Raw genomic sequence first — 24,205 nt, forward strand, 5'->3', positions numbered from 1 at the left:
CTGTATTCCATCAGTACCACCACAGTAAACTAATTACTTAATTCCGGAAATAATGTCTTATTGCATATTGATTATCAGTAGGTTGGAATCAAGTTTCCTTCATCACCACCAAATTCCTTCTTCTCATCTGTTTTCCAGCATTCACTTTCTGCTGTCAAAGAAGCTGTGTTAAATTCTGAAAGCTACAGCTGACACAACTATCTTTACTCATTATTAATTTATTCACATGTTTGTCATTTCTGGTAACTTCAGAAACTTATTATAACTGTGTAGTGTCTGTACTGTTGAAAGGGTGGGGAAATAGGTGTAGAGTTTTCATTCTGACTTCCTCACACCAGGTGCTCTGTGCACTAGGGGACAAGCAGAAACAAACTCTGCAGTGCTCATGTCGCAGTTAGGCTCATTTGATGATCCTGTACAGTGATGCAGGCCTGTGTCAAACCCAAGATCCTAGTAGCATCCCAGTTCAATCCTCTGGCCCATCAGTGCACAGTGCAGGACCCCTTGATGAATCATGCCAGTGAATGATGCTGAATCATGCTGGTAGCTGCACCACTAGATGATGATTGAGTTAGTATGCTTCTATGGATTACACGACAATAGCCTGCTCTACAATAGTTGCCAAATTCAATCGCTTTGCCAGTTGGTTGGGCACTATTTACATGAGCCCTGGTCCATTGTGTTGATGTGTAGGTGTCCCAGGTTTCTCACAGTCACCCTGTCATAATGCTGTGGTGGCATGTCCAATTTCAGTAACACCAATGGTTGCCTGTCATGTGATCACACTGAAATACTGGTGATGGATGGGTTGGCGTAATGTAAAAAATTGCTGCTTGCTGCAATCTTTGTCAGCTGTGTGGTCATAGGAGGCAACCTGTAAGAAATTCACACTTGCCACACTTCAACCTTTTACATCGATCAGAGCTGCTGGTGTCAACACTGTAGGTTGCTGCATGACTGTGCTTAACACAGTCACTATAGTGACACAAACTGCGGCCACAGACAGCTCCATCAGTCACTCCATGGTAGGAGCTACCAGTGTCTCGATGTGGTTTTGTAGTTCACATCTGCACATCCAGTCATCCATATGGCCTGGCAAGCTGGTGTTGCTCCGTCCACATGTTGAGTGTATGTCACTCTGGATAGTGCTTGCTTCCCCCTCCACTCCCAAGTGGCTTGCATGGGCATTTACACACAAAATGGCCATATACAAGAACAATATTGCAAACCATTGCCCCCGCACTCCATATACCCCAAGATACACAGATCCTTGTTTGCAAGTCACCATCAGCATGTTTTCATCCCAGTCAGCTGCATTCAGTGCTCAGACCCCAGGCATTTCAAAAGAGATAAATGAGAAGCTACTTCTTCATTTGAATAGAAAACTCAAAAAGTTAACACAGTTTAACAAAATTATTCCTCGAGGTAGGACAAACCTGCAAATCTATATTGAGTTTATGTAATACCTGATACACAGTATGTGTCATTTCACAGGTGGCTCAACCTTTGATAGGATAGCTTTTGCCAGTTATAGGGCTGGTATAGGTAGTTGTAATTATTTTCCTTAATTTCTGCAGTCCAGTTTTTCTTGTCAGTAACTATTCCTTGTATTGAAACTGGGGACCTAGAAACGACGGAGCAGCTTTCTCCCTGCCATAGCCCTTAGTGGTTCACAACCCCACAAGAGGCTACAGCCGTCCACTCATCCCACTGCTGCCCCACACCGAACCCAGGGCTATTGTGCTGTTTGGCCCCCAGTGGACCCTCCCCCTCCCCCTCCCCCCCCCCACACACACACACACACTCCACCCCAAACCCCCATCCCCAGGAACATCTCACACCAGACAAGTGTAACCCCAAATGTTTGCGTGGTAGAGTAATTATGGTGTACGCGTACATGGAGATAGTGTTTGCACAGCAACCCCGACATTGTCCAACTGAGACGGAATAAGGGGAACCAGCCCGCTTTCACCAATGCAGACGGAAAACCACTTTAAAAACCATCCACCGACTGACTGGCACACCAGACCTTCACACTAATCCGCCAAGTGTAAAGCAGTGTGTTAGACCACACAGCTAACTGGGTGGGCTAACTACTCCTTTCTTCACTCCCTTTTAGTTTTCTGTACCTTTTATTTTCTGGCCTGTCTGTTTTTCCCTGTCCCCACCTCTACCACATACAGTGCACTTAGCTTTCTGCTCTTATTAACTCTTGGGTGATGTTTTGCAAATAATCTCTGTGTTGCTTAGTAGGTATTACCCTGTCTTGCACCTTAAATTACTCAGTTTTTTAAATCTCATCCAGTGCCATCCTCAACAATCAGTTTTTCCTTCTCATTCAGTCTGGTAAGTCTCCAATAACACAGGGTTCTTGGTAGCTTTGCTGAACTCTCAACGTATCCTAAACTTCACCAGTCATTTTACTTCATCCCTTTACCTTTACCTTCAATCCTTCTACTAGAAGAAGGAACCACTAGCTCTGAAAGCTTGCAGATTTCCTTAACCTTTACATGTGTGTGTTCTCCTGCCATTGCTTTCTGAATATCCAATTATCTTATATTTTCAAAAATTTATTATTTTCATTAATTAACTTATCAGTATTAAAGATCAGTGACAACTAGAATTATTGTTGCCTTTTCTGCCACTACACCTGTTTAATTCACAATTTTAACACTATGCATTGGTTGCCCTAATTTTTGTAGATCTGAGTGGAGGTTTTCATTAACAAAATAAACTGCTAATTATGAATTTGCAGGATTTATCATTATTTCATATATCACAAGCTTACTTTTAAATAAAGAATTCCTAACACAAACATGTAGTGATAGTATCACCTACGTATGAAACATTACATAAATTTCAGATTAGATAAAGCAGACACACCAAGTTTCAGACAGGCACAATTAAAAGACACTTACATAAAGCTTTCAGCCACAGCCTTCATCAGTAAAAGAGAGACACACAAAATTCACACACACAAGCAGGCACACCTCACGAACTGATGGAGTGTTCAGGGACTAGAATACCAACAGGCACAGCATCAGAAGGTTGTGGGGCAGGGAGGTGGGAAGAAATGAGCAAAAAAGAGAAGAGCCTTAGGCCCTTCCCAGAACATCTCTGCTGAATCATTTCCCTTCTCACCCCTAGGACACCCTGCACACCCACTCTCAACATGCTCCCCAAAATCCACAAATCCAACAATCCTGGACACTCCGTAGTAGCTGGTTGTTGTGCCCCCATTGAAAGAATCTTGGCTCTCACTTACCAACCCCCTCAAATCAATTGCCCATAATCTAGCCTCCCACAACAAAGATACCAACCACTTTCTTCACTGACTCTCCGTCATCCCCACCCCTTCATCTCCAGGATCCCTACTGGCCGCTGTTGACAACAGCTCCCTAAACACCAACATTCCTTGTGCCCATGGTCTTACCGCTACTGGACCCTACCTTTCCCATCGTCCTTCTTCTCATACACCTTACCGACTTTAGCCCAACCCACAACTATTTCTCACTTGAAGATCTATAAACAAATCTGCGGTACAGTCTTGGGCTCCTGCGTGGCATCCTCCTAGGCCGACATTTTTATGGGCTATCTAGAGGAGACCTTACTAGTCTCCCAAAACACCAAACCCCTAATCTGGTTCAGGTTTATTGATGATATCATCATGATCTGAGCTCAGGGCCAAGACACCGTATCTTCATTCCTTCACAAATTCAACACCATCCACTTCATGTGGTCCTCCTCAACCCAGCTTGCCATCTTCCTAGATGTTGACCTCCTCCTCTCTAATAGTTCACTGCATGGGATAGCCACATGGTCTGAGGCACCTTGTCACAGTTTGTGCTTCTCCCCACCATCAGAGGTTTGAGTCCTCCCTCGGGCATGGGTGTGTGTGTTGTCTTTAGTTTAAGTTAGATTAAGTAGTGTGTAAGCCTAGGGACTGATGAACTCAGCAGTTTGGTCCCATAGGAACTTACCACAAATTTCCAAAAAATTATGATGGCTCCATCTGCACGTATGTACACATTAGCCCCACAAACCGCAAACATTACCTGCATTTTGACAGCTGTCATCCCTTTCACACTAAAACAAAACCCTCCCATACAGCCTGACCACCTGAGGACGGCATATCTGCAGTGACAAAAACTCCCTTGCTCAGTATGCTGAGGGTCTCACCAAGGTCTTCACAGACAGACACCATCCCCCATAGCAAACATATCTCCTGGGCCATTTCCCCTCACAATTTCAATCCTCCCACCACCCCCAACAACCAGGCACAGAAGATTGTCCCCTTCATCAGCCAGTACCACTCCAGACAGGAACAACTGAACCACATCCTTTGCCAGAGCTTTGATTAGCTATTATCATGCCCTGAAATGAGGGACATTGTATGCCGGATACTTCTCAACCCTCTTAAAGTGGTGTTCCATCATCCGCCCAACCTCCACAACATTCTAGGCCATCCCTATGCCACTCGCCATCCCAAACCCTTGCCACAAGGATCATATCCCTGTGGAAGACCCAGGTGCAAAACTTACCCCATCCACACACCCAGCACTTCCTATTCCACCATCAGGCACCATGCCACGTGTGAAAGCAGCCATGTCTTTTACTAGTTATGCTGCAATCATAGCACAGTGTTTTATATCATAGCACAGCTTTTTATATTAGTGTGACTACCAACCAGCTGTCCACCAGGATGAACGGCCACCACCAAACTGTGGCCAAGGGCAAAGTACATCACCCTGTGACGCAACATGCAGCTGAACACAATACGCTTCATTTTAATGGCTGCTTCACTACTGAAGCCATCTGAATCCTTTCCTCCACCACCACCTTTCTGAACTACTCAGATGGTAGTTACCCTTATGACACATTCTCTGCTCCCATAATTATCCCAGTCCCAACCTACATTAGCATACTGTCCCCACACCCTCCATCCAACAGATTCCACCCCCTCTGTGCTATCATTTCCTCCCCATTCTCATCTTCCACACTGTTTATTTGCAGCCCTCTGCCAAAGCATCCACCTGTCTTTTTGCTCATTTCTCACCACCTCCCTGCTCATAACTTCTTGATAGTACATTCAGAGCAGTTAAACATCCAAATAAGCTTTGACACTATCTCCATTTTCAGTAGTATCCCCTTACAGGAATTTCTGAAAGTTACTGACACCAGTTTACCCAGGAGGCTACCAGTGTTTTCAGACATGTTCTGACTTCCAGATATTTTATCTTTGGTGGGTGTACTATGTGCAGATAGAGTGGGTTGCAAAGGGCAACCCAGTATCACCACTTGTGATCAACTTATTGGCCCCTAAAACCCACCTATTTCTTCCGCTGTGTTGTGGCACCTTCACAGTGTGGCCACATGGAAGATATGAGCTGACTGGATTCATCACACATCTCAACTCTTGTCACCTGAACACAATTCAATGATGACTGAAGTGGACGGTAAACTACTCTTTCTGGACTTCTTTCTGAACAAGTCAACTGGAACAAGCACCAAAAGAAGACTCATTTGCGCTTGTACTTTGATGCTCAAAATTTCCATGATGCATTACAGAGAACCAGTGTACTAAACTCCATAGTAGATAGGGCAAACACTCTCTGACATTTGAAATTTTAGTCATAAGCTAAAACACCTGAAGGTGGCCTTCAAGAAAAATGTCTACACAGAAGGGCAGATTCAGCAGGCACTATGTACTATACCTACAGCAGTGGAGGAAAAGAAACTGAAAATTGCTTCTGCAATTGCACCATACACTGTGGCCTTATTGGGGACAAAACACATTAAGGATGAGCACCTGCTGGCAAATGAGGGCAATGTGTATTTTTCCATTGCCAGTGAAGCAAATAATACAACAGACAGTTGGTATGCTATATACACAACTGTTTCTGAGAACAGCAATGGTGTACTCATTCAATTCAGGCCAACAAGACTGCAGTCAGAGAACATAATCTGCTGAGTAAATGTACCTGTGTTCTCGCCCCAGCATCACATTAACCCTCCGGCAGGTGCACGTTTTTTTTATTGCATGAGCAGTCGTGTGGCACTCTTTGTGCATCACTTTCACTTCTTAGTTCTATACTAATGTGTGCTCTCACACTAGTATTGATATTAATTAGTTTATTGTTTGTAAGGGTAGATATAGTATCACTCAGAATGATATTAATAATACTGAAATAACAAATTTCATTGTGAAATTAATACAAATAATGTATTATGGGCACAGTGGAAAATATTAAGATAAAATATTACATATCTATCCAAGAAATATCTATACACTGTTTGCTCCCTTATAGTGAGAAAGAATGTTTTGTTATTTAACATGGCTGTTAGTTATGCTTCATTTAGAAAATCTGATATACCTCTAAACACATAAATGACATAGTTCTACAAAATCTATATTTCGCTGTCAGCATTGAAAATTAATATACTCGTAGTTAATGCCTACGGAAACCATATAATAACAGCTTACAGACAGGCCATGTTCGCTACTTAGTGACTAACACTCATATGCTTCCTGCAGCCAAACCTGTTACAAGAATCACACTTTGTTATTTTGTTAATATTCTTGGCCCTTCCACAAATAACACAGAGTCCCTGTTTCTTAGCCAAATGCTTCTCAACTTTTTCAGATGTTGTACTGTACCTTTGAAGGGACAGCGATATGTCCTTGGGAAGGCTCTGAATTTTGGCTCTTCCTATTAGATGTGGTTTCATGAGCTCATAAGCCAGGTTCTTCAGAAATACTCTTCATGCAACCTTTCAATTTCGTCCATTTGAGTAAAAAAGTATCTGGCCGTTGATACTAGCAATGTCCATTAGAGCAAAAGAGGTTACCAAAGGCCACCTTCTCGTTATACAAGACACAGAATATGTGCCACACACCTGATTGACTGTATAAATGCCACATTTAGTGGCATTGTAATCTTACACAATCTCTGGCTTTCAAGAATCTTCATTAATAGTACCTGAAGCATGCATAGTTGACAACAATAAAACCAAGTTGTTCTTCTTTGGTACATATGAAACCGACGTCAAATAATTTTTATATCTGGAAAAGGATTAACCATGTACTCAATTATTCTTAGGCAGGCATTTCAAGGGAATTTCTCATTTATTCTTTCTGAGTGTCCCAATACATGTAACCTTTTACCTAATAGTGACACAGCCAATGGGCAACTTTTATAGTAATTGTCCATAATAATTCCTGTTGGATCCTTCTATATGACTCACAAGTCAACGCTGAATTTGAGACTGCATAAGGTCCATTGTACTGCTTTCCACAATATACCTCAAGGTTGCTCATAAATAATGTTTTCGCATCACAAAGCGCAAATATCTTAATGCCATATCTGGCAGATTTTTTGGGGATATACTGCACAAATCCACAATGACCACAAAAAGCACAAAATCACCAATGCTGCACATACTTTTTCAATTGGTTACAAACTCATCCAGAATCAAACATACTGTGGCCAACTTATCAGATCTTCTCCTCTCTTCTCTTGTGCTTTCAACATTGAAACGAATACAACGCAGCAAGAATAGAAGCCGCTTGTAGCTCATCACAGCTGTTCCCATTTTGATTCCTGATCAATCAGTATTCCACAGTTCCGTTACATTCGTGTTGTTAGGTCTCTTCATTCCGAAGAGATAAAGCACCCAAGGAGTGCCAGTATTTCACTTCTCGTAGTTTCTTTTTAGTCTCTTTCTCTCTGATAATCAGAAAATTCTGGTTTGAACTGAATATATTTGTTTGTATATTTCACAATATTATTGATCATTTCCAACTTAAATTTCCTGAGGAATCCAGAAATCTCAGTTGTCACATTCCTCGCAACAGCCTTGGGTCCAGGAAAAATTATTGCAATATTTTTCCTTCTCACTTTGCTTATGGCAGAGCTAGAACTTTTACTCCATTTAGAAGTTTTGTCTATTCCCACAAACCACTCACCAGTAGAACCTGATTGACACTTATTGTCTTCATTTTCGTCTGACTCATACTCTTGTTCACTTTCAGTTTCATAGTCACTACAAGCAATTAACTCCACTTCCCCATCAGTATCATCATCCAATATAGTGTCTATGTCTTTCGTAAAATCTAGATCTTCATTCAAGAGCCATTCAAGGTCCTCCTTAGTTAAACACTTTCTTGCCCCAAAATAAAAATGTATATTGAACACAGGCCATAGGAATGTTGTAAGTAAAAGAACCATTATGTTCAAAGATGTAAATAAATACGTACATGACCAGTCGCGCGGTGCACTGAGTTGCCATAAGTGACAGCATTACACTAAATTCTCCATTTAACAAATTCCTTAGTACCGACAATTACTGCACTGCGCATAACAGTCGTCAGAACAGTAATGAAGGAATATGTCGAGTTTCAAAGGTCTCCATTGTTGCCAACATGTTTGATATGCCATTATTTAAAACTGGCACACTACGCACCGGCGCGCCTGCTCGAGGGTTAATGGAACTGTATTAACAAGGAAAGAATCTAAGACATGAACCAGGGACCAACTAATCAACTGTGGTACTGGTTATGACCTCAGTAAATCTTGGGACTGTGTAGTAGGTCTAATCAGGTCTAAGAATGAGACTTTTAGCAAACATAAGGAACTGGGTTCAGGGATTGACTGCTGGGGCACTGGCATGACTCCAAGGAGCAGACAACAGATATAATACTGGGTGGGTGGGGTAGCAGTGGTGAAAATAATGAACAGCCTCCTAGCCAGTGTCAGCTCATCAGGGCGCCTAGTGATGGTGACAGGATTGAATGCCAAAATTTTGTGCTCTTTATATACTGACAGCCAGCTGTACACATATGGCTTATTTTGTCATCATATATGATGAGAGAAACTGAAGAACCACCCATATTTGCTTCAGCTATAATCACTTCTACTGAAACAGCATCATCGTGTACATTCTGCCAGAACTTTTCTTTCTGTATTGCTCTTGGTTCAAATTCATGTCTTGAAAAATTCAAATATTTTGTGAAAACTTGGAACACTTGTAAAAGTTTTTTCACTGTTGTTGGTCACTTTGCCATTTTTCATCCTGAATGACTGAGTGAATGAATGATGGAATGTGGTATATAACCAATGTAAGTTTGTGTTTTGTCTCATTTAGATTCTTATCAATAAGAGTATCTCTTATGATATTTTTCCATGTGTCTTCTCAAATCCTCTTGAAGAAAACTATTTTTTAAATCCTGAATATTCTATTCTGTTCATTTATCATTTGCTTGAAACCCTTGACTTTTTAGCTGACGCATTCTATATGATACTTTTACTTTTTCCCTTTTCATATATGGATTCTATTATGCTGTTTGATCAAGTATCTTTGTAAATTACACAGGCCAATGAAAAAAAAAATTTTGAAAAACTTTTTTTTTACTTTGGCACCTGCACTTCATAGATTTTTTTATGAGCTGAATCCAAATGTAGCCTTAGTTTTTTTGTATCACCGATAGTTTTTGAGCAATATGCTTTTTACTATACAGTATAAAAACCTGTGCTATTTGGTTAATAGGGAAATTAATGAAACATTTTGTTACAACAAAAGCATGGTTTATATTTACAGTGAGCTACTTAAAACAATGATATGTGTAAATAAAGGTTTCACTTGTCAATGGAAATTGGTTTGTATTTTAATTCTCTTTTTTCTTTGAAGCTTCTTGAGTAGCTTATTCTACGAGTCACTTGCTGAACTTCTCAGTTAAGTGACCAACAGTAGTCCCCCATTATGTTGGTGTTCCAGTGGCTTTGGTAATGTTTTTCCATCACTTTAATGTCATGATGAAAACGCTCTCCTTGCTCTTCACTAATGTCTCCCATATTGGGACAGAACTGCACCTGCCTGTGAACATTGACTCAGCATATCATCAGTAGGGATGACAAGCGAAACCTACTGTACTTCGACGTGAACCAGCGCTGATTAAAGTCACTAATCTACGTTCCAGTAGAAAGTTTTCACACGAAATGAAAGGTTCGAAATTTTGTCCTCAATTCTGAAACTTACCAAATGCAGTCACAGTTTTTAGCCACTGACCTGCTCAATACACCATGTGGGATATATGTCTTTCCTCGTCACAAAATTCACTTAAAAATTGCAAAATTTCTACACACCCATCGGAATAATTATGCCATCACTTTACCACACTTTTGATGTATGAAACAAGGCTAGATCTGGCAACTTATCATTTTCATCAGAACTACTACTACACACGTCCGGCTAGGCTCCGACTCTTCTCTAGAATACTCTAAGTCTTCTCTACCAGCAGAGAAAGGCGCGCTAAGGATATTGCTTTACCATTGGTCAGTTTACTCAACAGCCAATAGCAAAACAACATTCTCCCGCGTCAATCCGCTCTTTTCATCCATAACCAATCGCAAAACAGTAAACCTCACACCTGCACTTTTTACAGACATAATTATCAAATATGCTGAAGTTTTGTTTATGCATAAAGTTATTTACTATTGTTATTTATACCTGAGTTAATTTTCCCTTTACCATAAACTTACTTTACAAATCTATTCTACAAAAATCCCCTTAGTCCATATCCATACTTATTCGAAACGTTCCCACACTAAATCCTATTACATAACTCGTTAAACAATTATCTTCATATTAACCTTAAACCACACTCATGCATCATTCATACTACAAAAACACATTTATAACATTTTACCTACACAAAGGTACAGGGTGTTTCAAAAAGGACCGGTATATTTGAAACGGCAATACAAACTAAACGAGCAGCAATAGAAATACACCGTTTGTTGCAATATGCTTGGGACAACAGTACATTTTCAGGCAGACAAACTTTCGAAATTACAGTAGTTACAATTGTCAACAACAGATGACGCTGAGGTCTGGGAAACTCTATAGTATGATATTTTCCACATATCCACCATGCGTAGCAATAATATGGTGTAGTCTCTGAATGAAATTACCCGAAACCTTTGACAACGTGTTTGGCGGAATGGCTTCACATGCAGATGAGATGTACTGCTTCAGCTGTTCAATTGTTTCTGGTTTCTGGCGGTACACCTGGTCTTTCAAGTGTCCCCACAGAAAGAAGTCACAGGGGTTCATGTCTGGCGAATAGGGAGGCCAATCCACGCCACCTCCTGTATGTTTAGGATAGCCCAAAGCAATCACACGATCATTGAAATATTCATTCAGGAAATTAAAGACGTCGTCCGTGCGATGTGGCCAGGCACCATCTTGCATAAACCACGAGGTGTTCGCAGTGTCGTCTAAGGCAGTTTGTACCGCCACAAATTCACGAAGAATGTCCAGATAGCGTGATGCAGTGATCGTTTCGGATCTAAAAAATGGGCCAATGATTCCTTTGGAAGAAATGGCGGCCCAGACCAGTACTTTTTGAGGATGCAGGGATGATGGGACTGCAACATGGGGCTTTTCGGTTCCCCATATGTGCCAGTTCTGTATATTGACAAAGCCATCCAGGTAAAAATAAGCTTCGTCAGTAAACCAAATGCTGCCCACATGCATATCGCCGTCATCAATCCTGTGCTCTATATCGTTAGCGAATGTCTCTCGTGCAGCAATGGTAGCGGCGCTGAGGGGTTGCTGCATTTGAATTTTGTATGGATAGAGGTGTAAACTCTGGCGCATGAGACGATACATGGACATTGGCGTTATTTGGACCGCAGCTGCAACACGGCGAACGGAAACCCGAGGCCGCTGTTGGATCACCTGTTGCACTAGCTGCGCGTTGCCCTCTGTGGTTGCCGTACGCAGTCGCCCTACCTTTCCAGCACGTTCATCCATCACATTCCCAGTCCGTTGAAATTTTTCAAACAGATCCTTTATTGTATCGCTTTTCAGTCCTGTGGTTACATTAAACCTCCGTTGAAAACTTCGTCTTGTTGCAACAACACTGTGTTCTAGGCGGTGGAATTCCAACACCAGAAAAATCCTGTGTTCTAAGGAATAAACCATGTTGTCCACAGCACACTTGCACGTTATGAACAGCACACGCTTACAGCAGAAAGACGACGTACAGAATGGCGCACCCACAGACTGCGTTGTCCTCTATATCTTTCACATCACTTGCAGCGCCATCTCTTGTTGAAAATTGTAACTACTGTAATTTCGAAAGTTTGTCCGCCTGAAAATGTACTGTTGTCCCAAGCATATTGCAACAAACGGTGTATTTCTATCGCTGCTCGTTTAGTTTTTATTGCCGTTTCAAATATACTGGTCATTTTTGAAACACCCTGTATAATAACACTTTATGAAAATACTAGAACAGTTTATGAAAAACATTCCAGTACTTTATTGCACTCTAGTGGGCACAATCGAAACAAAAATCACAGTCCCTCTATCTAATATTGTCCTCTATCGGCTGATATATAAACTACGTACGTGTCCAGTCTCACATCACCATCTGTCACTATCCAGCTCTGAGACACATCTCCCACTTAACTGCCTCCAAGGCAGGATCATTATATGGCTCTACGCCTCAGTGACTGTTCAAAAAGTGAACTTTCAGACTCATTAAACATCATATAGTTTCAAACTTATTTAACATTGTAGCTATAATAGAAATTTATTCTGGATCTTTTTCATGTCCTAAGAAATTTGTAATGACTTGCCTTGAATGATACCCATGGTTCTTTCTCATTTAAGGTTATTATAGATTCAAAGTTAACGTCAAACATCAATTTTCTAATGTCAGGTCTGACAAAGATAACTTCTTTTAGTTTAGCTTCTGAAAGGTATGGAAGCTTTTAGCAGAGATACTTAAAACATGGTCCATCTTTAGGCAAAGCCTTTACAAACAGTTTCATTAGGCTTAAGTTTATATATAGAGGTAAGAGTATGTTTTCTCGATTTACAAGGTTCTTGTGTAGAATGTTTTTCTTGCCAGGTTTTAAAGACTCTCTCATAGGCCACTTCTTTCTGCACCAATGTTGGTCCCTAGCCCTACTGTTCCATTCACACAAGAAACATGGAAATTTGGTAAAGCCACTTTGCTGACCAAAGATTATGCATGTTACTTTTAGATCACCACATATCATTTTCTAGGTTTTCATGGCTTTCTTTCATATGTACAGAATGTCAAATAGGTATAGATGCATATATGTTACCATTGTATAATTAAACAACCTTTTAATCTAGTTTTGGATGAATCAATAAACAGCCTCCAGTCTTCCTTTTTGTATTCAATATCAAACTCATTCATCAGACTGGGAATGTCTGGGCAGTACACTGAAGCACCTTCTTGTTGAAAAAACTTGGAAAATTGCTGCTCTCTCTTTCTATACATGTATATGCTGGTTGCAACTGCAAATAAGTTCCTTTCTTTTCATGTAGAGCCAAGTAATTCAGCTTTTTTTTCATTAAGCCCAGATCCCTAACCAAATCATTAAGGTCGGTCTGAGTAAAAATTTGGGCTCTAGACTTTCTGTTACAATGGAATCCATCATCATCTGGTTCACATAAATTCGATTATACATCAGAAATTACTTCTGATGGAATAAAATATAAATCATCTGGTGGTCCAGGAACCAGCAAATCTACACCATGCCCTACTGGTCGGATGTTGGATGGAAGGTTTGGGTAGCTTATTAGCTTCTTGTTTTTCAAATTATGACCAGTAATATCAACTCTGCACAAGTAGCAATCATTGGAATATTTTCTTGGCTCCCTCCATATCATAGGAACAGCAAATCTAAAGGCTTTTTTTCTCCTTTTTGGACCATTTTCTCAGATCTTCAACACACACATAACGTACCTTATGTGTGCCAAAGAATGCCTGTAATATTTCTTTGGTGTTTTTTAATCACAAATTCACCACAGATATAACAAAAACTGTCAGCAGAGTTTTTACAACCTCGATTAGACACTGTACTGAGCACATGTACAGGAAATAGGAAAGTGAGGTTAGGTTGACAGTAAACAAAACACCATCTGTTAACACAAAAATAAAAAAGTCCTTTTTTTGCCAGCAAATGTTTTTCAGCAATGCTACCAACGTCATCTACATTCATCACAACTCCTTTTTAAATTATTTTAAGTATTTAATTTTTAAAAATCTTTAAAAATCGCTTAATTTAATAAATTTAACTGTAAAATGTGAAGAAATGGGTGGTGATAGTTTTCTAAGTATCTTATTTGGGTTTCCCACCCTAAAAAACATAAGAATAAGGTACTTTCAGCAAAACCGTTTTTCCATCGTTGGCCTCTGTTGTTTGCCCTCTTTATCTATATCTGTAAATTCTCCAGATTCATTGATAGAAAAATGTTAGCAAGACTATCCATGATAGTCTTTGTGAGCTCATTGGCTACTTTTGGATGAGCAAACCAACTGTGCATTCGCCAAAGTCCTATCAACAGCAACCTATAGCGACTAGGCAGGCACACAGACAATAACTCTGGCTCAGCTGTATCTAAGGTTCGGTGTTGTGTACTGCTGCCTTTTGCCCAAAAAATAATTAAGCATTAATGTGGCTTAGCATAATAGACAGTGAAATTTCATTAAATTAAGCATAAATTTCCAAATATATTAAATTAGAATTATTAACAAATGAACTGAGGTATCCTAATGCACTGATTTAAATTCAACTTGTAAATTCACTTGCAAAGAAAGAATGAAACGGAAATGAGGCCTCACATTTCTAAATAGGCTTTTAGCAGATACTTAACTGACTTGATTCAGTAGAGCAGTGCAAAGCAAGCAGAGCATCAGATGAAAAGTTCTGAAGACCAAAGAATATCAGAGTTCATAGCACATGTAAAAACTTTTTTATGTGTGCTATGAACTCTGATATTCATTGGTCTTCATAACTTTTCAAACTTTTTGAAAATCAAATTAACTCTGATGCTAATATAAGTCCTATTATCATATTAAGTCAGTACTACCAATATCCTGAACCACTTTATCACTTAATGACTTCTAAACAATATGTCATACATATATGGTAATAATTTTAGTGTGTTCTAGGGCTTCCACCAATTCCAAAAGTCCTTATATTTTCTGTACTTCAGCTTTAGGCATTTTTGGCTATTTTAGTGAATGTAAATGCTTTTACTGTATCACATTCAGTTGCCAGGCCATCCTGGCATTCAACTCATTTACTGCCCAGTGTGTCAGATTCAGGCTTTCCCAAGTCCCACGATGTGTCCATGGAGCAGGTGCTTCGCTCACACTGTTCCCTGTCCCACCTTCCACTGCTTGCCCCTATACGGTGCTCGTCAGAACTACTGCATCCTATAGTATCTTTACCTAACTAGTAGGATAATCAGAAGTGATGACTGAATCAGTGCATTACTGTGTGTTTTTGCTTTTAGGGCAACTGAAACAATGACTGAATAAGGTACACACATTAAAATTTATCTGTTATAGCTTTGACAAACTTTGCTCGAATAGCATCAATAATTGGTTTATATTTATTCCTTATTCATAGGAAACTAATGCACAAAAATAAGGATGAAAGTAGCCACCAACCAGAGATTTTTGAGTCATGTCTTCTCCTGAATATCAGTGACTGTGCCATCTCTGAGAAATCACAAGTTTTTACTGTGACTGTTTATAATCCACTTAGCTATGTCATATCCCACTACGTCAGACTTCCAGTGACAGGTGTATCTTACTCTGTCAGAGATCCTGCAGGTAATTTTGCTTCTTATTCACATGGACTAGTTTTATGACTGCTGAAACTTGTAATTAATTTGCCTTTCAATTTTCTCCTCTGTAAAGGTACACAACTGCCAGTTCAGCTTGTACCAATTCCATCACAACTTTTCAATTTGCCAGGACGAAAGAGTAAAGCTACAGTGGAGATGGTTTTCAAAGCTGAAGATGTTCCTCCTCTAGGATACAAATCATACTATGTTGAAGAGTTGCCTCACAGAGTGCGTGGGAAATCAGATCTAGCAGATGATGGAATGGACTCCACAATTGGAAACAAGGTACAGTACTTACAATGTCCCAGAACATGCAGAGTGCTGTCTATGGGAACAGCAATCATCACAATATATTATTTCAGTGCATTTTTCTGGAAGCAATGCTACAGCTGTACAGGGGAAGTGAACTTGCCCTGTTGGGATTTCTTGTGACCTAACCAAGGCATTCTATAGGGCAAATTTAAAAATTCTACTAGGGAAACTAAAATATTATAGTGTAAACTAAAATATTATAGTGTTAAAGATATTCTCTTGCATGGATGGTGTTACATCTAGACAACATTAATGAATGGTACAACAGGAATAAAACTAAATTTGGATTGTGAAAACATTAAGTACTGTGTGCCACACAGGTTTCATTACTTTGCTCACCCGTGATCTTGACCTACATAAAGATAAAACAAAGGCACTGTGCCAGATGTTAGGATAAATTTTCATTAATTACCATTCTTGTGTCACTTTCCATCATTTTGATACCTTCATTTCTCTGAATGAGAATGAAAATCCATTTGAACAGCTAACACCATTCTTTAACTCACATATGCAACAAGGACCTGTTAACTCCTCAGACACATAACCTGAAAATAATTTTAAAGAGTAATTATTATCTTCATTCCACTTCCTGACAGCTGAAAATTCTTTCCAAATGATATTATCTGGCAATAACATATAATTTTTTGGTGAATTTCATTTAACGTAGTTCCAAGGAAAACCCACTGTATTAATAGTTCCTTCAGTCAAACACATGAAAACAGTCAAACCTTATACAACTGTTAATCTTTCCTTGGCAGCTGGCACTATGAGGTTTGAAATTTTACTAAAGTTCCTGGAACAATTACTGTTTGTATTAAACATTGGTCAGATTAGTCAGTTTTTGCTTAATACTGGACTCCTTTCCGGGCAAGAGTAAGTGATTTTAAATTTTTATGTATATTGTTCTTATTCCTAGTATTGATACTGTGTACTATGCAGTTAGTTGGAAAAAGAGATGTATTATTTACAACAAACTTCATTAAGGAATAACTGCACTGAGAAGCTGTGGTTAGTATGCCCAATTCTTTGAATAGACTTTGACATGTCGTTCTTGGATTTACACTACACATTACTCTTATTATACACTTCTGGATTCTAAAATTTTTTTCTCAGTTTGTGGAGTTAAAATATGATACCATATGACATAATGGAATGAAAATAAGCAAAATATGCCAGTATTTTTTATATTTATATTTCCTTTGTCTAACATCATTCGCATTGCAGACACAGACTTGTTTAGGTGTTTTAGCATTTCATTAGTATGTCGCTCCCAACTGAATTTATTATCAAGTTGTAATCCCAAGAATTTTACACTCTGTACTTCTCCTATTTCCATGACATCATATTTTATACATACACTAGAAGGAAATCTCTTGGAAGTTCTGAACTACATATAGTGGGTCTTTTCAAAGTTTAATGACAGTGAATTGGCTATGAACCACTTATTAATGTCAGTAAAAATCTGATTAGCTGTCCTTTCTAAATTTATATTTGATTTATTATTTATTCCAATGTCTATATCATCTGCAAATAAGACAAACTTGGTATCTGGTAATGTAACAGACGAGACGCCATTAATATATACAAGAAAAAGTAGTGGACCTAGTATGGAACCTTGGGGAACACCACATGTAATTTCTTCCCAGTCAGATGATGTCTGATTGCCCTACTGCTAAGGTGTTACATAATGACACACTTTGTTTGCTATTAGTAATATATGACTGAAACCACTTTGCAGCACTACTTAATTTACTTAAAAGAATGCTATGATTCACACAGTCAGGAGCCTTTGACAGGTCACCAAATATGCCGGTTGCCTCTAATCTGTTGTCTAATGAATTAAGGACATTGATGATGTAAATAAAATAGAAATAAACTTCCACATGGGAAAAATATATAAAAAACAAAGATTCCAAGACTTACCAAGCGAGAAAGTGCCAGTAGACAGGCACAATAAAATAACACACAAAATTTCGAGCTTTCGCAGCTGGTGGCTGCTTCATCAGGAAAGAGGGAAGGAAAAGGAAAGATGAAAGGATGTGGGTTTTAAGGGAGAGGGTAGGGAGTCATTCCAATCCCGGAAGCGGAAAGACTTACCTTAGGGGGGAAAAAGGATAGGTATATACTCGCGCACACACACACACACACACACACACACACACACACACACACACACACACGCATATCCATCCATACATATTTTTAGGGTTATTTATTCCTCCTAATTTCTGGTCCTACCTGTCTTTGACTTAACTGTATCCGATATTGTTTTCATTTTATTGCTGGATGTATTTATCTTCTTCTCATAATGCAGGTGTTTAGATTTCTGGATAACCTTCTTCAATATTTTGTAGTAATTTTTGTAATGAGCTACGATGTTAGTAACAAAGGTGTCCCTACATATCAGATAGTTACCTTTTTATATCACGGTATCTTTATCCCTTGTGTTATCCATGGTTTCTTATTAGACTTCTGCTTAGTTTGAGTTACCTTCAGGGGAAACAATTTTCAAATGAGGTGCTAAATTTATTAATGAATGTTTTGTATTTTCCATTTGTCTCTTGCATGTTATAAACAACCATTCAATTAATCTCCTTGAGAGCAATCTCCTAAATTTCTCAGTTTTGACTGTTTTATTGGCCTTCAGTACTCAGTTCTGGTAGATGTTTTACCCTGACAATTTTCAAAATTTTACATTAGGTGTTGCATGTCATGATCAGATATCCCATTTATTACTGATTTTGTAATGTGGCTTAGTTGCCTAGAATTGTCTATAAAGATATCAATGGCAATCTTAAAACATTTGTATACACTAGTTGGGAAATTGAATGAGAATGTAACTGAGTTCAGTAACTGTTTGCTGACAGTGTTTTTCAGGGTATCTACACTCCTGGAAATGGAAAAAAGAACACATTGAAACCAGTGTGTCAGACCCACCATACTTGCTCCGGACACTGCGAGAGGGCTGTACAACCAATGATCACACGCACGGCACAGCGGACACACCAGGAACCGCGGTGTTGGCCGTCGAATGGCGCTAGCTGCGCAGCATTTGTGCACCGCCGCCGTCAGTGTCAGCCAGTTTGCCGTGGCATATGGAGCTCCATCGCAGTCTTTAACACTGGTAGCATGCCGCGACAGCGTGGACGTGAACCGTATGTGCAGTTGACGGACTTTGAGCGAGGGCGTATAGTGGGCATGCAGGAGGCCGGGTGGACGTACCGCCGAATTGCTCAACACGTGGGGTGTGAGGTCTCCACAGTACATCGATGTTGTCGCCAGTGGTCGGCGGAAGGTGCACGTGCCCGTCAACCTGGGACCGGACCGCAGCGACGCACGGATGCACGCCAAGACCGTAGGATCCTACGCAGTGCCGTAGGGGACCGCACCGCCACTTCCCAGCAAATTAGGGACACTGTTGTTCCTGGGGTATCGGCGAGGACCATTTGCAACCGTCTCCATGAAGCTGGGCTACGGTCCTGCACACCGTTAGGCCGTCTTCCATTCACGCCCCAACACTGTGCAGCCCGCCTCCAGTGGTGCCGCGACAGGCGTGAATGGAGGGACGCATGGAGACATGTCGTCTTCAGCGATGAGAGTCGCTTCTGCCTTGGTGCCAATGATGGTCATATGCGTGTTTGGCGCCGTGCAGGTGAGCGCCACAATCAGGACTGCATACGACCGAGGCACACAGGGCCAACACCCGGCATCATGGTGTGGGGAGCGATCTCCTACACTGGCCGTACACCTCTGGTGATCGTCGAGGGGACACTGAATAGTGCACGGTACATCCAAACCGTCATTGAACCCATCGTTCTACCATTCCTAGACCGGCAAGGGAACTTGCTGTTCCAACAGGACAATGCACGTCTGCATGTATCCCATGCCACCCAACGTGCTCTAGAAGGTGTAAGTCAACTACCCTGGGCAGCAAGATCTCCGGATCTGTCCCCCATTGAGCATGTTTGGGACTGGATGAAGCGTCGTCTCACGCGGTCTGCATGTCCAGCACGAACGCTGGTCCAACTGAGGTGCCAGGTGGAAATGGCATGGCAAGCCGTTCCACAGGACTACATCCAGCATCTCTACGATCGTCTCCATGCGAGAATAGCAGCCTGCATTGCTGCGAAAGGTGGATATACACTGTACTAGTGCCGACATTGTGCATGCTCTGTTGCATGTGTCTATGTGCCTGTGGTTCTGTCAGTGTGATCATGTGATGTATCTGACCCCAGGAATGTGTCAATAAAGTTTCCCCTTCCTGAGACAATAAATTCACGGTGTTCTTATTTCAATTTCCAGGAGTGTATATTAAAATCACCACCAACCACTAGTTCTTTGTTTTTTTTTTTTTTAATTTTAGATGAGATAATAAATCTTCAAGACCGTTTATAAACAGGTTGGAATTTCCTGTAGGTGCTCTATATATGGCTACTATTATAAAGGACCTATAATGAAATTCTATCTCTGTTGCACATGCTTCTAAGTGCTGCTTTAAGCAACATTTATTAACATCAATGTTTTTAAATTTAAAACTGTTTTTAACAAATTTGGCAGTTCCTCCTTTCTCCCTATTTTGTCTAAGAGACTAATTTAAATTCTGTAAGATTTAACATATCTATACCAGTGGTCACATGATGGTCAGAGAGGCAGAGAGGTTATATCAAACAAAGCCCTCGAATATTTTGATGCACTAAAGATAGTTAGCATTTCACATTTACAGAGAAGAAATCGGGTGAAAATAAAATTTCTGCTGAGTGCTGTAACTATTTAACCAACAGCTGTGTTCGCTGATCCAATATGCCAGGATTATGCTGTTCGATTTCTTTCCCAAACTGAAGTTTTGTTTCAGTCTTTACTTCTCTCATACCGTGACTTCATTCTGTCCTACCTTCACTCTGTCCAGAAAAGAAAAGGGAATTAGCTATCATGATGTCATTACAACAACTACGGTTATGAAAGTCAGTAATTCAGTCAAGAAGTCTAGTAGCGTATTTCTGCTAGATAGATCAGATAAGCAGTTATTAACACCTCACCAAGACAGTCGATTGGCATCACTTAGTACAAAAAAGATGGATGTAGGGGCATTATGGGCAAAGTTTAAGAAGATTGTAAATCGTGGCATGGAGAGTTATGTGCCTAGTAAGTGGCTAAAGGATGGAAAAGACCCACCACGGTTTAATAACAAAATTCGAGGAACGCTGAGGAAAGAGAGGCTGTTGCACTCTCGGTTCAAAACGGAACACACAAATGATGACAGGGAAGGTTAGATGAGATTTACAGGTCTAAGGCTTCCATTCATTCCCCTGTTGACCAGTTCGGTATGGCAGTTGAGGATACCAAAACAAAAGCCAAAGTTTTAAATTTAACACTCAAGAAATTGTTCATACAGGAGAACTGTGCAAACATACCATCATTTGGCCCCGTCTCTAATGACCTCGTTGTCGATGGGACGTTAAACTCTAACAACCACCAATCATTTGGCCATTGGACAGACTCCCATATGGACAACATAGTAATAAGCATCCCTAGTGTAGAGAAACAACTGGAAGATTTGAAAGCAAATAAATCACCACATCTGGATGGAATCTCAATTTGGTTTTACAAAGACTACTCTACGACATTGGCTCCTTACCTAGTCTGCATTTATAGTGAATCTCTTGCCCAGCATAAAGTCCCAAGTGAGTGGAGAAAAGCACAGGTGACTCCAGTATGTAGGAAGGGTGAAGGAATGGACCCATAAAATTACAGACCCCCATCCCTAACTTCGGTTTGCTGCAGAAACCTTGAACATTTCTCAATTTGGATATATTAAACTTTCTGAAGACTGAGCTTATGTCCATGAATCAGCATGGTTTTAGAAATGATCATTCACGCGAAACTCAGCTCACCCTTTTCTCACATGATATACTCTGAACTATGGATGAAGGGCAACAGGCAGATTCTATATTTCTAGATTTGTGGAAGTTATTTGACATGGTGCCCCATTGCAGGCTGTTAAAGAAGGTATGACCATATGGAATAAGTTCACTGATATGTGAGTAGCTCAAAGACTTCTTAAGTAATACAACCCAGTATTTTGTTGTCAACAGCAAGTGTTCATCAGAGACAAAGAGTATCATCAGGAGTGCCCAAAGGAAGTATGATAGGACATGTGTTGTTCTCTATATACATAAATGATTTGGCAGACAGTGTGGGCTGCAGTCTGTAATTGCTTGCTGTTGTAGTGTACAGTAAGGTGTCAAAGTTAAGTGATCATAGGAAGATACAAGATGACTTAGACAAAATTTCTAGTTAGTGCAGTGAATAGCACCTAGCTCTAAACATGGAAAAAATGTAAGCTAATGTGGGGGAGTAGGAAGAACAAGCCTGTAATGTTCAGGTACAGTGTTACTAGTGTCCACCTTGACACAGTCAAGTTGTTTAAACATCCGGGCATAACATTGCAAAACAACATGAGGTGTAACGAGCATGTGAAAACTGTGGTAGGGAAGGCAAATGGTCGACTTCAGTTTATTGGGTGAATTTTAGGAAATAGTGGTTCACCTTACACCTTACAACTACTACCTCCATCATACCTTAGCAACAGATCTATCCAAAAACGTGAGAAAATTCTGGTATCCATAAAATCGCTAAGTGGGTCTAAGGCTTCAATCCAGTCACTCATTAATCATTCTGGTGTGAAGTAAAAGATAGCAAAAAAAAGTTTTATATTTCACATTTAAGAAATTGTTCACACAAGAAGATTGTACGAATGTACAGTCATTTGACTGTCACACAGATTCCAGTATGGAGGATGTAGTAATAGGCATCCCTACCATGGAAATGCAACTGAAAGAGTTGAAAACAAATAAGTCTCCAGGTCGAGATGAAATGCCAATTTGAGTTTACAGAAAGTACTCTATGGCATTGGCCCCCTTACCTAGCTTACATTTATTGTGAATCTCTTGCCAAGTGGAAAGTCCCAAGTGAATGGAAAAATGCAGCAGAATTCTTGAACATATTCTCAGTTCAAATGTAATAAACTTCCTTGAGACAGAAAAGCTTCTGCCTACAAATCAACCTGGTTGTAGGAAGGGGATGGGGGTGGGGGGGGGGGGGGGGGGGATGAGCACTTAAATCTTTCTTGGCAAGCTCTGATTTCTCTTATTTTATCAAGATGATCATTTCTACCATGTAGGTGGCTGACAAGAGAAAATTTTTGAAGTTGGAGGAGAAAGTTTACGACTGAAATTTCAAAAGAAGACCCTGCTGCAATAAAAAATACTTTAGTTTTAATGATTTCCACCCCAATTTATGTATCATGATTGTGACACTCTCATACCTACTTCAAAATGGTAAAAGTGAGCTGCCCTTCTTTGAGATTTTGTCATGTTCTCTATCAGTCTCATCTGACACAGATCCCACTCTGCACAGCAATACTCCAGAAGTTGGTGGACAAGTGTAGTGTAGGCCATTCTCTTTAGTAGACCTGTTGTGCTTTCTAAATGTTCTACCAATAGGTTAGTGTTTGGTTTGCTTTTCCTCCACAACAATATCTATGTGATGGTTCCAATTTAAGTTATTCACAATTGTAATCCTTAAGTATTTAATTGAATTTATAGCCTTTAGATTTGTTTATCATCTGATAAAAATTTAGCAAATTTCTTTTAGTACAGGTGACTCACTTCACATTTTTCATTACTTACAGCCAATTGTCATTTTTCACACCACAGAGATATCTTGTCTAAATCGTTTCTCAATTGCTTGTGATCTCCTGATGGCTTTACTAGATGGCAGATGACAGCATCATCTGAAAACAGTCTAAGATGGCTGCTCAGATTGTCTCCTGTGTCATTTATGTACATCAGTGACAGCAGAGCACCTATAATACTTCCTTGGTGAATGCCAGATATTATTCTGTTTTTCTCAATGACTTTCTTTCAGTTAACATTGTCACATAGAAGAAAGTGTAATTAGATGAATGACGTACACTAACTTCACTTAACGAAGGTGTATACAGCCCTTCCACATACAAGAGCATCGACCAAACTGCCTCCAGCCAGAACACATACAGTATATATACAGCTACAGAACATTCCAGTACAATGATTCTTGACATTTTTGGATATTTCTAGAATGTACTTGAACCGAATATAGAAATTAAAATTGTAGAGTACATGTGAGTTTGGAACTTTCGACCCTTGATGCAACTGTTTAGTATCATAACCCCTACACC

At 40.0% G+C, this 24,205-nt stretch overlaps 1 protein-coding gene across 5 annotated transcripts in view; it reads left to right on the top strand.

Moving 5' to 3' along the window:
* Positions 1-24,205, top strand: part of LOC126281792 (lysosomal alpha-mannosidase-like) — a 275,270-nt gene that overhangs the window by 179,135 nt on the left and 71,930 nt on the right. For all 5 annotated transcript variants that reach the window (XM_049981026.1, XM_049981035.1, XM_049981016.1 and 2 more), the window contains 2 exons: positions 15,456-15,661; positions 15,749-15,960. In XM_049981026.1, coding sequence (XP_049836983.1) covers positions 15,456-15,661; positions 15,749-15,960 — 418 coding nt within the window. The remainder of the gene's footprint in view (positions 1-15,455; positions 15,662-15,748; positions 15,961-24,205) is intronic.

Source organism: Schistocerca gregaria, chromosome 1, assembly GCF_023897955.1.
Source record: "Schistocerca gregaria isolate iqSchGreg1 chromosome 1, iqSchGreg1.2, whole genome shotgun sequence".
Lineage (NCBI taxonomy): Eukaryota > Metazoa > Arthropoda > Insecta > Orthoptera > Acrididae > Schistocerca > Schistocerca gregaria.